Below are 11,992 nucleotides of genomic sequence, written 5' to 3'. Positions count from 1 at the left end.
TGGCACGAGCAGTTTCGTATTTCTGCCTTCTGCTCGGTCAACGGAGCTAAATCAGCTTGACGACGATCGCCGTCGTAAAGACTGGTAGCAGCTGAGCAAGTGGATATCTCGCTCGCACAATGGGAGCAATCATTCCGATCTAATCGGATCGTCTTCCGATCTGGCGGTTCCTTGATACGGCCTGCCGATGCGTGCGACCAAACTCCCAAAGGAGCGCGGGGGCTTGACGTCGGCGCTTCGACTCGTCCGAGTCGCCACAAGTGCAACATCGACGGACGTCAACTCAAACTCGCGGCTATGAAGAGGTACCGACGGTGCCCGAAGTTGTGTATATAAATGTAAAAAAGAAAGCAAAAAGTTAAAAAAATTACCTATTTATTTCCTCATCGAGATGGTTTCCATTATCAAGAACCAGATTCTCAAGCACCTGTCAAAGTGAGTATTTATCTATTTATTATTGGCTTGCGTTTCAGGCGCCTACTGCTCGCTGCGTTACTTTCACTATATTAATAATAATGATAGTAATAGTTGTAGTACGTTATGTGAAGGCTTGCTCTTAGTTAAATGAGTGCGACGAATGTTAGGAAAAAAAACCAGGAAAAGCGGTAGCCTTCAGGAATGCTTCGGATGTGAATGACATCAGTACCCGACGAAATTTCTGGACGTTGCATTCACTCGGGTAACAATACTACTGTTAATAATTTTATGTTACTGAAAGACTGGCTCCGGAGGTAAACGTACGAGGAGTGTAACGGATGGTTCTACAAAACCAAAGCAAGAAAAGAGTAGTCTTCAGGAATGCTTCGGAAGTAAAACGAAAGTGTTTCTGGGTCGTGTCCTTTTCCCTTTTATTTGATAATCTTTATGCAATCATCACCGCGCGTGTAAAAGAAACCTTCGAAGATAGACCGTCGGATAATATAGCTTTACTTTCTGAATCGACATTAAATGAATGTAAGAAATATAAGACTATTGTTCAAAAACTAAAAATAATAAAAAAAATATATATATATTTTAAAGTTTATAGTTGAAGGGAGTGTATAGAATAGAAGTCTGTGCACACAACAGAGACAGTTTGCCCTTCATTTTACTGCACAGGTGGTTGTTAATTCCTTGGTTCTTATTCGTTGCTTCATTGTTATCCATGTGGCTTGACAACTGGCAACCACCTGAAACATTTTTAAGTGCGCGTGAAAATGTCTTTATGGCCCAGTTTGGGCAGCACGCAGAAAATGCAAAAGATAGAAGGTGGGACGGAGTCACAACATTAACACATTGAATCACTGCTTTGCCCCGTTTTAATTAATGTTTTGTCCTGTTAGCCTTATCCTTTATTCAAAGGTTCAAAGGTTTTTTATTGGCTCATACTTCTGTAAGGCCAAGAGCCTGAGGCAATCAAAACGCTGAAGCCCATACAGGATATGCCGATTGCCTTCATGGCTTTATGTTAACAGGTCAAGCCAGATGTGCACCGAATAGCGTGCAAACCGGATAGCGTGTCACAATTGCTGTTGGCATCCCCAGCTAAACTTTTTCCGACCTACTTTTACAGCTTGACATTTGGGGTTCTGGGTGCTTTTACTTGTCCATGTTAAACAAGTATATGGAATTACCTATTTTTAAAGGTACACCGAAGATGATCCTTACACTGTAGTCATGCCATCTCAGCTGTGCATTGTGCCATAAATACTGCATTAATTTTAAAATTTTTTTTTTTTCTGGAGAAAATGCATTTTGCGACGTATATACAATATATCCAGTCAGTGAAGAGAAGTACTTTGGAGAAGTACAGCGTTCACTCAACCTCCTCATATTTGGTCACCCATTGCTGTCGCAGCTTTTGTCGTAGCAGAAAGTGTGAGACTGTAGGTACTGCTGTTCACTCTTGTCAGCACCTAGGGGCCAAAACGTGAGGCCGTGAAAGTATCGGAGAACGGGCTTAACAGGAGTTGCCAGATGCGTCTGGAATGCAGCTAAATTCAAGGCGTAATATCGCAGGAAAAAAATAACTTCAGAGCTTGTGTTTGTGGAATGCGAACTCCACCGATCCCGTGCCCTTACGGTGCCTGGAAAGAATCTCCGACTGGGATTTTGAGGCCCCATACCGCAGTCGCACCGCGGTATCCCCACAGGGCAACACACTAAATCGCAGAAGCTGCACTGTAACGCTAAAGGGACAGGACGAAAACGGCGGAGGTTTCTTTCAGTTGTTCTGCGTGCAACATAAGCCGTCTACCTTCGATAACGCTTCGGCGTCTTGTGATTCTCGAGCCAGTGCACGGGGGAAGGCAACGAGCGTATGCTGGAGGCTACGCTTTCTGAAGAGATACCTTGCTGTTCTTATTCTGCCAGGGACCATGTAGTCACTGACAGACAACCTGTCTTTTGAACACCCGGCTTCCAGCACGCACCTTCCGCCATGCTTGGGTCATGCGCGTACGCTCGAGTGCACGGGGCGCCAAAGCGTCGTCGGAAGGTAGGAAGCTCGCGCTGGGGGCGGCAACAACTGAAGCTCCTCCCCCGCCGTTCTCGCCTTGTCGGTGACCGTAGTTAGAGACGCATCCCCGCTGCATCGTTTGTGCCGCGTCGTGTCAAAAAGTTGGAGCGGTGCTTCGTGCGGCTCGGCAGGTTCACCAAGAACCTGTCGCTGGACAAGATCCAGTTGAGCACGCTGCGCGGCCACTGCGAGCTTCGCAACCTGGAGCTGGACGAGCAGGTGCTGACCGAGCTGCTCGAGCTGCCCTCCTGGCTGTGCCTCACGCGGGCAGTCTGCAACTTCCTCACTCTCAAGGCAGGCACCCCCTCCACTTCCCGGTCCTCGTCTGCCTCTTTAGCGTTCCTCTGGCCACGAGGCCCTTATAGACGGGAAGGTCTATTCAAGGTCGCCGAACTACGTACGGTTGCAGACGAAAGAAGCCGGAACGCGTCGTCTTTGTCTCGACCGTCAGTTGCTCCCGGGCTGCTGGACACGTGACGGCTCGAAGCTGAGCTAGTCAGTTCGTCGCTCGTTTGTGGTGCCAGCTGAACGCGAAAATTTGCTTCCTCTGTCTTTATATCCGTTCTTTCTTTCCGTTTGGCTGGCACCGTAAACCTGCGAGACTCGTCAAACGAAAGTTGGCGCAGAAAGCTCACGAGGCGCACCGATTGGACCTCTGCAACGAAAGCGAGGCGTCGTCTTCACGAAGGTCCGATCGGCACATTCCTCGGACTTTGGCCCAGACTTTGTGTCCCATGAGTCTAGGGCCTCTGAGGGCAACGTGAGGTCTCTTTGCCTGCCTGGACAATCTTTTTTATGTGCCTTCTAGCCATTCGCACGCACATAATTTGGATATCGCCGCCTAGTTGCGCAAATAGTGGCGATGAAACGCGTTAGCGTAGTCCAACTTCTTTTGTCTAGCACCGTACCCTGGAGAAAGGCCTTTGTTTTCTTGGCTGGCAACAAAAATTGAGCAGTACGTACAAAGGAATGTGGTTGAACACTTCGAATCGGCCGGTGACTTGCACTCATTGCTCACGCACCGTGGCTTGATCAGAATGGTACGCCAGCATATTACGTGCGCAACCGAGCGTGTCTTTGGACAGACTTCAGCGTATGATGCCTTGTTTTGCGAAAATATGCCAGCAGTCAAATGCCAGGATATCATTCACGGTCCATGCAGATCAAAAAGGGACTCAGAATTGGCACATTGTGGAAAAGCATGTTTTTGTCAGCACACGTCCCAAGGAACTGAGCTGCGCAACACTGCATAATTTAAACATTTTTCTTCTTTTTTGTTTAGTTTTTTACTGTGAAGCTTTTATGCGCTATGGTCTGGGAAAAAATGCGTCCTCACATGTCGACAGAAAACTCCCTGTTGGTCGTGGCAATTATGAATAAATAAAAATAAAAAAGAGGGGGCAACCAGCGTGAGTCAGCCTTCCTTGGCATTATTAGATAGTGAGGTCCTGATCTCTTGTTATCATCTTTAGGAATCGTCCTCAAGGTCGTCCTAGAAGTGGTCCTTGAGGTTGCCCGAGAGGTCGTCCTAGGTGTCGTTCTTTAGGCGTTGTCCTCGAGGTCATCCTAGAAGTCGTCTGAGAGGTCTTCCTCGAGGGCGTCCTAGATGTCGTCCTGGAGGTCGTCCTAGAAGTCGTCCTTAAGGTCGTCAGAGAGGTCGTCCTAGACATTTTTTTCAAGGTCATCCTATAAGTCGTTCTCGAGGTTGTCCTCAAGGTCGTCCCTAGAAGCCCTTGAGGTCGTCCTAGGCGTCGTCCTTGAGGTCATCCTAAAAGTCGTCCTTGAGGTCGTCCTAGGGGTCGTCCTAGACGTCGTCCTCTAGGCATTGTCCTAGACGTAAAGATAACAGCTTCGCTGGTCCTTTATCTTCATGCGAAGTGGAAGGTCTCTACAGTTAATTTTTTTATGCAGTCTCGATCTTGGCGATAGATCAGGGCAATGTTGCTGCTCTTAGAGCGTTCATCGTCGTGTGCTGCGAAGCGCTAAAGGGCCATTCGGAGAGTGGTGGACTTCTCAAAGGATTCCAATGTGGTTTCAGATGCTGAGAACCAATGCGACGTTTTTAAACAAAGTCTGAAGCTTCTCAACATGTATATTTGGAGCCTATCACTTTCCTGCTTTTTTCGCTCAATTTTCCAAGGTGCCACGCCTAGAGCATTGCATATGACAGATTCCCCCCAAGTCATGCGTATACCTGTCTTCTTTTCTACAGATCCACTGGACCAAGCTCAAGTATGTACCCATCCACCTAGTGAGTGCTTTTGCATTCATTATCTATTCTAGTCATGCATGAGAAAAAATAATTCTTGCTGGCTTTGGTTGCTCATATTGCCACTTCACTTTCCCATATGCTGTATGCTTTGTCATATGATATGTGTTTTTGTATGCTATGCTTTCGTGTATGACATGCAAGGATGTGATTTCTGCTCCAAACTGCGCCGAAGTGCCTACCCTGCTACATTCTGCTACATTTTTTTCCAAAAGGTGACAAATTTGTGCCAACATTTTGCCAACACTTAATTTCGCCTTATTTTCGCTTTATTACTAATTGAAATATTATGGCTGGAGCCCTGCTACACGGACGGATCGTTACAGCAGACTGGTGCGAATTTTCAAAACTTGATCATCGCCTCAAATAACATACTAGTTAATTTTATCTCTGTACCAAACACTGACAGTACTGAAAAGTTTCACAATATTTCGCATGTTTGTGGTCTGTTATGATGGGTTACTTAGCTCTCTTGAGTGTGCTTCTCACTTCACATTGATGCGCTGCAGTGAAGTGACAGCTGCGGCGTAGGCATAGGGAATCTTGCTCACTTCGCTTCACGGCAGTGCACCCATGTGCTAAGGAGAAAGCACACCCCCAGAGCGGGACATTACGTGCGGAGGCATCGGGTATAATAAAGAAAAAGGAACTTGGTGAGTGCTGATGGAACGGCTAAACCTTGCAGTAATTCTTTTTAATAAAACTGCCACTAGAATTAGTAATATACTGCATTATTCTGACAACATTTTGTTTGTTCAGGTATGAGATTTAGGTATAGTATACTTTGGTATTGAGAGATTATAGTGAATTCTTTATGTCAACTTTGTTTAGATTTTAGAGCGCAGCTCTTAGGGGCCCGTTCCCGGCTTGAGCGGCGTCGCCGTCGGCGTCGCCGTCGCCGTCGGCGTCGGCGTCGGCGTCGGCGTAACCGCAACCCTCGTAACCCTCGTGAGGGTTACGAGGGTTACGAGGGTTAATCTCATGAGGGTTACCCTCACGAGGATCACGAGGGCCACGAGGGTTACTTGCTCTCGTAACCCTCACGAGGGTTACGAGGGTTAGTTACCCTGAAAAGGGTTACCTTCACGAGGGTTACCCTCACGAGGGTTACTTACCCTCGTAACCCTCACGAGGGTTACGAGGGTTGTTACCCTCAAAAGGGTAACCCTCACAAGGGTAAGTAACCCTCGTGAGGGTTACTTACCCTCGTAACCCTTACGAGGGTAACGAGGGTTAGTTACCCTCAAAATGGTTACCTTCACGAGGGTCACGAGGGTTATGAGAGTTACCCTCACGAGGGTCACGAGAGTTGCCCTCACAAGGGTTACTAGGGTTACCCCCCGAGGTCACGTGACCCCCCGTTGACGTCATAGCCACTGATGACGTCATCAGTGACGTCACTGATGACGTCACCGGCATCCGCATCGTCATCGTCATCATCACTGATGACGTCATCAGTGACGTCACTGGTGACGTCACCGGCATCCGCATCGTCATCATCATCATCACTGATGGCGTCATCAGTGACGTCACTGACGACGCCATCGGCATCGTCACGTGGCCCCAGGTCACGTGACCCCCCGACGTCACGTGACGCCCCAAGGTCACGTGACGCCCCAAGGTCACGTGACCCCCAAGGTCACGTGACCCCCCGCCCCCCGAGGTCACTTGACCCACCCCCCAGTAACCTTCCCTCCTCCTCAAGAGCTGCGCTCTAATTCGGCGTTACAGGGAGTTGTAAACGGCTTTCATTTTTTTTATGACAGCTTGGTTTAATTATTGTCTTTACATGGGTTCCATCTGTTTGATGCCACGGTCAGTAGAGAAAATTAAAGCTAAATTAGTTGCAGCAGTGGATGAAAGCTTGGGAACATCCTTAACAAGTTTGGTTCGATTTTTTTTTTTTTAAGAAGCATATTTATTGTTTACATGCTATGTGCTCATCTTTGTTATCATGAAGTTGTACATATAAAATGTCAGCGATGTTCATAATGAATTGACAGATGTTTTTTTTTTGTCTGAATTAAAGATGGCAATTTATTACGACCTTTCGAAGCTTAAATGAAACATCAATTTGCATGTTCGTAATTATTTTATTTCAACAATATTTCAGTGTTATGTACTAGTTGGTTTGCCTTCGTTCATGCTGTTCTTCATCATTTGGCAAATATTTGCCATGTCTGGTGCTTCTTTGTGGAATGAAGCAGCTAGTTCTGTGCTTGAGGGAATCACACCTGCCTTGCAGTTGAGGCTAACAAAAGGTTGCACACAAGTGGGATGGCAAAGGGACATTGCCTTGGGGTTGGAGACGCCAACACTTCAGTCTTAACCTACCATTTGCTGTGGTACGTATGAAAATGATCTGTGTGCTTATGCTCCCAAAAGTTAATTTTTGCTGCTACAAAATGGGCTTTTAGCCGCGCTTCATTAGGTGCTCCAAAATGACTCGGACCAGTATCATCACAAAATATTCTTTTTCGTATGCTACACTTTGTGGGCAACTTGGCGATTCCAAGCGGTCGGCCCAGGCTTCCCCTCCGACAAACTTAAATGGTCATCTTGACCACGAGGGGGCCAAGGGCAACTGGTTACGCGAGCGGCGCTCTGCTGCTGATAAAAGGCCGTCGCAGCGGATGCGCGGGGGCTGTTGGGATTGCGGCGCAGGTGATAGCGGTCATTAAATGTTTACGTGGTGTTGAACCGGTGTGCTGTGTCGTTCTCCGAGACGGGTAGCTGCAAGGGAAATCCCACAGCTTTTTCGTGTCACCTTTCATTTCTCATGTTGACACTGTTCAAAAGTTATGGCACCTCCAAGTTACCTGTTCTATTTTTCATGTCACACTTTTTTCAGGAATAATAACAATAATAATCTGTTTATTTTCTATCAAAATATGATGGAGGAGAGACGATTGACTAAACTATATTTTGTAATAAAGTTGAGATGGCTTTGTTTCAGTGCCTGGATGAGGTGCTGGTTGAAGTGGAGACCTGTGAGGAGTTGCGGCCGCTGCCAGCCAGTAAGCCCAGCTACAGGTGACTAGGCATCTAGATGTCATCGTTTTCAAATATATCTCGGGATCAACACGGTAGTCTACTCCCTGAGAATTCTAGGATGAGCACCTGTCAGCACACCGAAGCGTTTAGTGCTTAAAATGTTGCGTGATGCAGAAAGCACTGTTATCAAATTTGCCACTTGCAAAGCCGTTGGAGTGACCGTTGTGGTGACAATCTGGAGTAGGTAAATGCATTATACTAAGAGGCAGCTTGAAGCGGAGCTTATTGTTAACAATGTGAAGGCTGATGGTAAACCATTTGAAAGTAAACTTATTTTGCAGAAATCTTCCTGCTTGGATGAGAATTAAAGTCCAAAAAATGTAGCTCCAACCAAATCTGGAAAGGAAACCTTACGTGTCAAAACCAACTTGGTTTCTTCTTCAAGGGTGACTGAAAGCATGCAGAGCAGCAGCAGCTCTTAACCTCTTTGTCTTAAAAAAAAATTTTTTTTTTAAGATTTAAAAATCATGTTTTTGGTTATGCAGACTGTCATTTCTTCAGCTTTTTCGTCAGGTTACGGAGTCCATGTGCGTACACAGGGCAGTGTGCCCAGGGGCCTGTATAGGTTTCCTGGCGAATGCTGGATTTGCCACGATTCTAAGAAAGGTCTTCGGATATTTGGCTGCGATGGTCGAGTGCGATGGTCTAGGGCGTCGCAATGTTTGGTGATGGCACTGCGCTCACTGTCAAACTTCTGCGCATCGCTCTTGTGTTGGCGGATTTGCCTAAGAGAGTTCTTCCTCCCACCGACGTTGGTTGCGGGGCACTCTGCGCATGGAATGGTGTAAGCCACGCCCTGTGCTCTTTGTTTTGGTAGACAATTGTCCCGCCATTTACCATTTAAAAAAAAAAAAAAATAATAATAATTATGCTTTGCAACATGAGCAGTGTGTAAAATACGAAGAGAGTGTTTATCGGTATGGTGTCTTTGGTGGCTGCAGCTCTGGCGGCCGGTATGGATTCTCGGATCGAGTGGTGGACGGCATGAAGGTTGTGGTGAACTCGGTTGTGATCAACTTCCAGTCCGCGGCGTTCCAGGCCTCCTTTCAGGTGAGCCGTGTCGGCATTGAAAAGACGCGCCACCGTGTGTCAACTGGCGACATTCGTGTGTCCCGAGTCAACGCCCAAGACGGCAGCGGGAGCTTAGGTGGTCGAATTGCATAATTGCAGGGATGGGCAGTATTTTAAATACTAGTGTTTGAAATACGTATTTCAAATACTTTGTGTATTTTGCATTTGTATTCAATTACAAATTGGGTAATGTATTTGATGTGTGTATTTAAATACTAAAACGTGGGTATTTCAAATAAAATTGTAATTAAATACAATTTTGTGGGTGAAAATACATTCCTCAAACTTATTGCCACGACTCATTTTGCTCATCCTGAGACGTGTCCAGAGCAGGAAGAAAACTATGTTCTGCACCGAATGCAGTGTCTCTCAATCAAGCACAAGCGTTTAGTAACTTTGTGATTACGGTGCTAGTCCAGGGCAAGAATAGTGATGAAATCGACGTTCACAGGCAGACTGGCTAAATAAGTGCCTGTGAAAACTTGTGATGCTTTCCAGCCTGATTTCCATCCATATTTTTGCCTGGAACATTCTAAATGTGCGGGTCGTCCAGATTTTCGTAACTGGTGCGAGTTGCAACAATAAAAAATTCTCTAGCTAGTGCTGCACGTCTTGGTCGTCTCGGTTCTTTTTTGGTCTATAACAAAATGTATAATCGCCAAAAAAAGCTTCTTGAAGCTCTGTACTTTTTTCACCTATTACGTCCAAGCTGACTACAGTTTTTTGTGATTATATTTCTATTACGTTACTAGAGCCTCGCACACTAACTCTTGAGTGTGCGATGCAAAATTAAAATGAGATATCCAGAAAACCGTTGCAGGTGCCCTGAAGTCGCTGACGGAAATTTTGAGGAATGTATTTGGAAAAGTATTTGGAGGAGACCAAATACATTTGGTTGTATTTGTATCTTGTACTTAAATGCTTTTTTGGAAATGTAATTAGATTTGTAATTAAATACATTTTTGATGAAGTATTTTGTATTTGTATTTCGATACATATTTGCATGTATTTTGCCCATCCCTGCATAATTGCATGGTTTTTTTTTTTTTCCTTGAAGTGTGGGAAAATTTTCTTCTCGTCACATCAAGAAAAACACAACTTCTGTGCATAGAGCTTACGCCGTGCAAAGTAAATCTTACAAGATTTGGCTGTCTGAGAGAAAAAGAATGCTTTCTCCATTCTAGATGTACTAGACGCATTTAAGGGGTAAGTTTGGGGGGGTCTCCATCTCCTGTTCTTTTTCTGTGCACTTTGCACTGTTCGTCTTCAATAACAAACTGTTTGCTTTCAGCACTCTAAATGCACGTATAAGTGCCGTCCATAGTTTCTACAGTGCTCCAACGCTGTCAAAGCTACGTGCGCAAGTGTGCGGCTTCATTTGGCGTCTCCACTGCACGAGAGCGTGTGTGAAGGAGATGCAAAATCAAGACATATGCTTTTGAGGAAGTGTGGGCAAACAGCAGCATAGGAACTACGATGGCCTTGACGATGTAGCGCAGAAAATAAGGCACTGAGTTTACCCCCCCCCCCCCTCCCCTCAAGATCTATCTGTATAGAACACTTGTTAAAGGAGTGACATCACGAAAGGTCCGTTCACGCACATGCGACTTTTTACGGCCCAGTGCCTCGAAGCCTCTTAAAATCTCTTACGACGAGAGGACATGGGGGCGCCATTTATGAGGTGACCCTGAAAAGTGGATTTCACTAAAGCGAAGGATCACTAGAGCGAGGAGTACTTACAAGATTAGACATACGTATCATCTATGAGAAATGGTGTTTATAACGTCGTTAAAAGTTTCTCATGCCAGCAAAGAAAGAATGATGCGTGGGGAAAAAGGAGAAATATACGGCAACTGAAAGTGTTTCCCAGCTGTCCGATAAATAGCGCCAGTGTGGCTTCTCGTCGTACAAGATATTAAAATATAAAAAAAAACAAAAAAAACTGAACAACCGTAAAATAAAGGGCAAGCGCCCACTCAAAATTTTGAGATAATCATGAAAAATGGGGGATGGGCGCTTGTCCGGTCACCAATTCTACATATCAATGTACTGTGCATATTTTCTCACATTTTACAAATTTGGGTATGGGCGGATGCACGATATTCTACGGAAAATTTTTTAAAAATTTTATTCAGTTTGGTTGGGGACACGCGCATCAAAAAATGAATTTTACGGGAAAAAGAATAAATTTTTTAGAACAGTGTTGACGGTGCAAGACGCGATTTAGGCGGTAGTCACCTCATTTCCACTTGTTTTCTCTCTCAGCATTTTGGTTGTGTGAAAGATAGGTGAATCGACTTGGGCACCACGTTGAGGTGGAGAGGGTATGACCATCTTGTTAAGGTGGAAAGAGTGTATGACCATTCTGCGACATCATGGATTTTGCGCGCAGACCTTTAAATAAATCTTGCGCCGTCAATATTGCTCTAAAAAATATTTTTGTGCGAAAAATAATTTTTTGTGACATGTGTGTCCTAACTAGATTGTTTAAAAAAAACATTTTTTTTCTTTCCAGTGGCCCTTTAATTGAGGCGCACAGTAAAAAGAATTTACACATGTGTAAACTGGCCTTCACTGTGGGAAGGGGCGTAAAAGGTTTGCTCTTTTTTTTCTGCTTCACATGTACCTAGCTATGCAAAAAACTGCTGTAAACAATGAATAGTATTTGCAAGTCTAACCAACAAAAAACGGTTGCAACATTGTATGATGCAAATGCTTCGGCCGCGTTAGAGTATTTGGGTCAGTTTACCATAGACTGCTAAAATTTCTGTTCTCGCAAAATATGCCAGTATTCAATGCTTAAAAAATATTTGGCAAATATTAAACAGAGGAATATCCGGTTATTTGCGGTAAATCTGGGTTGAATGTTCATTTGGTTGAATGCTTGTCCATAATTAAATGTTTGGAAAGTGCCAAATTATCAATTCTCCAAATGAAAGTGGATTGAGCGTCCAAAATACTGTATTTGCATTCGAAATTTCGAGTATTCTTCTACCCATAGTGTGGTTCTCCTTAGGGCCACTGCCTTTGGGTGTACCACGTTCGCGGCGAGACGCTCTACCGCGAGGCAGGTTCGTACTCGCGTGGCATGCTGCTCGTTG

At 45.2% G+C, this 11,992-nt stretch overlaps 1 protein-coding gene across 1 annotated transcript in view; it reads left to right on the top strand.

Moving 5' to 3' along the window:
- Positions 1 to 35: 35 nt before the first annotated feature.
- Positions 36 to 11,992, top strand: part of LOC8038195 (UHRF1-binding protein 1-like) — a 42,287-nt gene continuing 30,330 nt past the window's right edge. The window contains exons 1-5 of the mRNA XM_029973530.4: positions 36 to 435; positions 2,629 to 2,791; positions 4,710 to 4,748; positions 7,723 to 7,799; positions 8,762 to 8,870. Coding sequence (XP_029829390.3) covers positions 392 to 435; positions 2,629 to 2,791; positions 4,710 to 4,748; positions 7,723 to 7,799; positions 8,762 to 8,870 — 432 coding nt within the window. The 5' untranslated portion in view covers positions 36 to 391. The remainder of the gene's footprint in view (positions 436 to 2,628; positions 2,792 to 4,709; positions 4,749 to 7,722; positions 7,800 to 8,761; positions 8,871 to 11,992) is intronic.

This window comes from Ixodes scapularis, unplaced genomic scaffold (genome assembly GCF_016920785.2).
Source record: "Ixodes scapularis isolate PalLabHiFi unplaced genomic scaffold, ASM1692078v2 PGA_scaffold7__128_contigs__length_106722199, whole genome shotgun sequence".
In the NCBI taxonomy this organism is placed as follows: Eukaryota; Metazoa; Arthropoda; class Arachnida; order Ixodida; family Ixodidae; genus Ixodes; species Ixodes scapularis.
The sequence above is the reverse complement of the archived record's forward strand: the minus strand, read 5'-3'. Positions and strand labels throughout refer to the sequence as shown.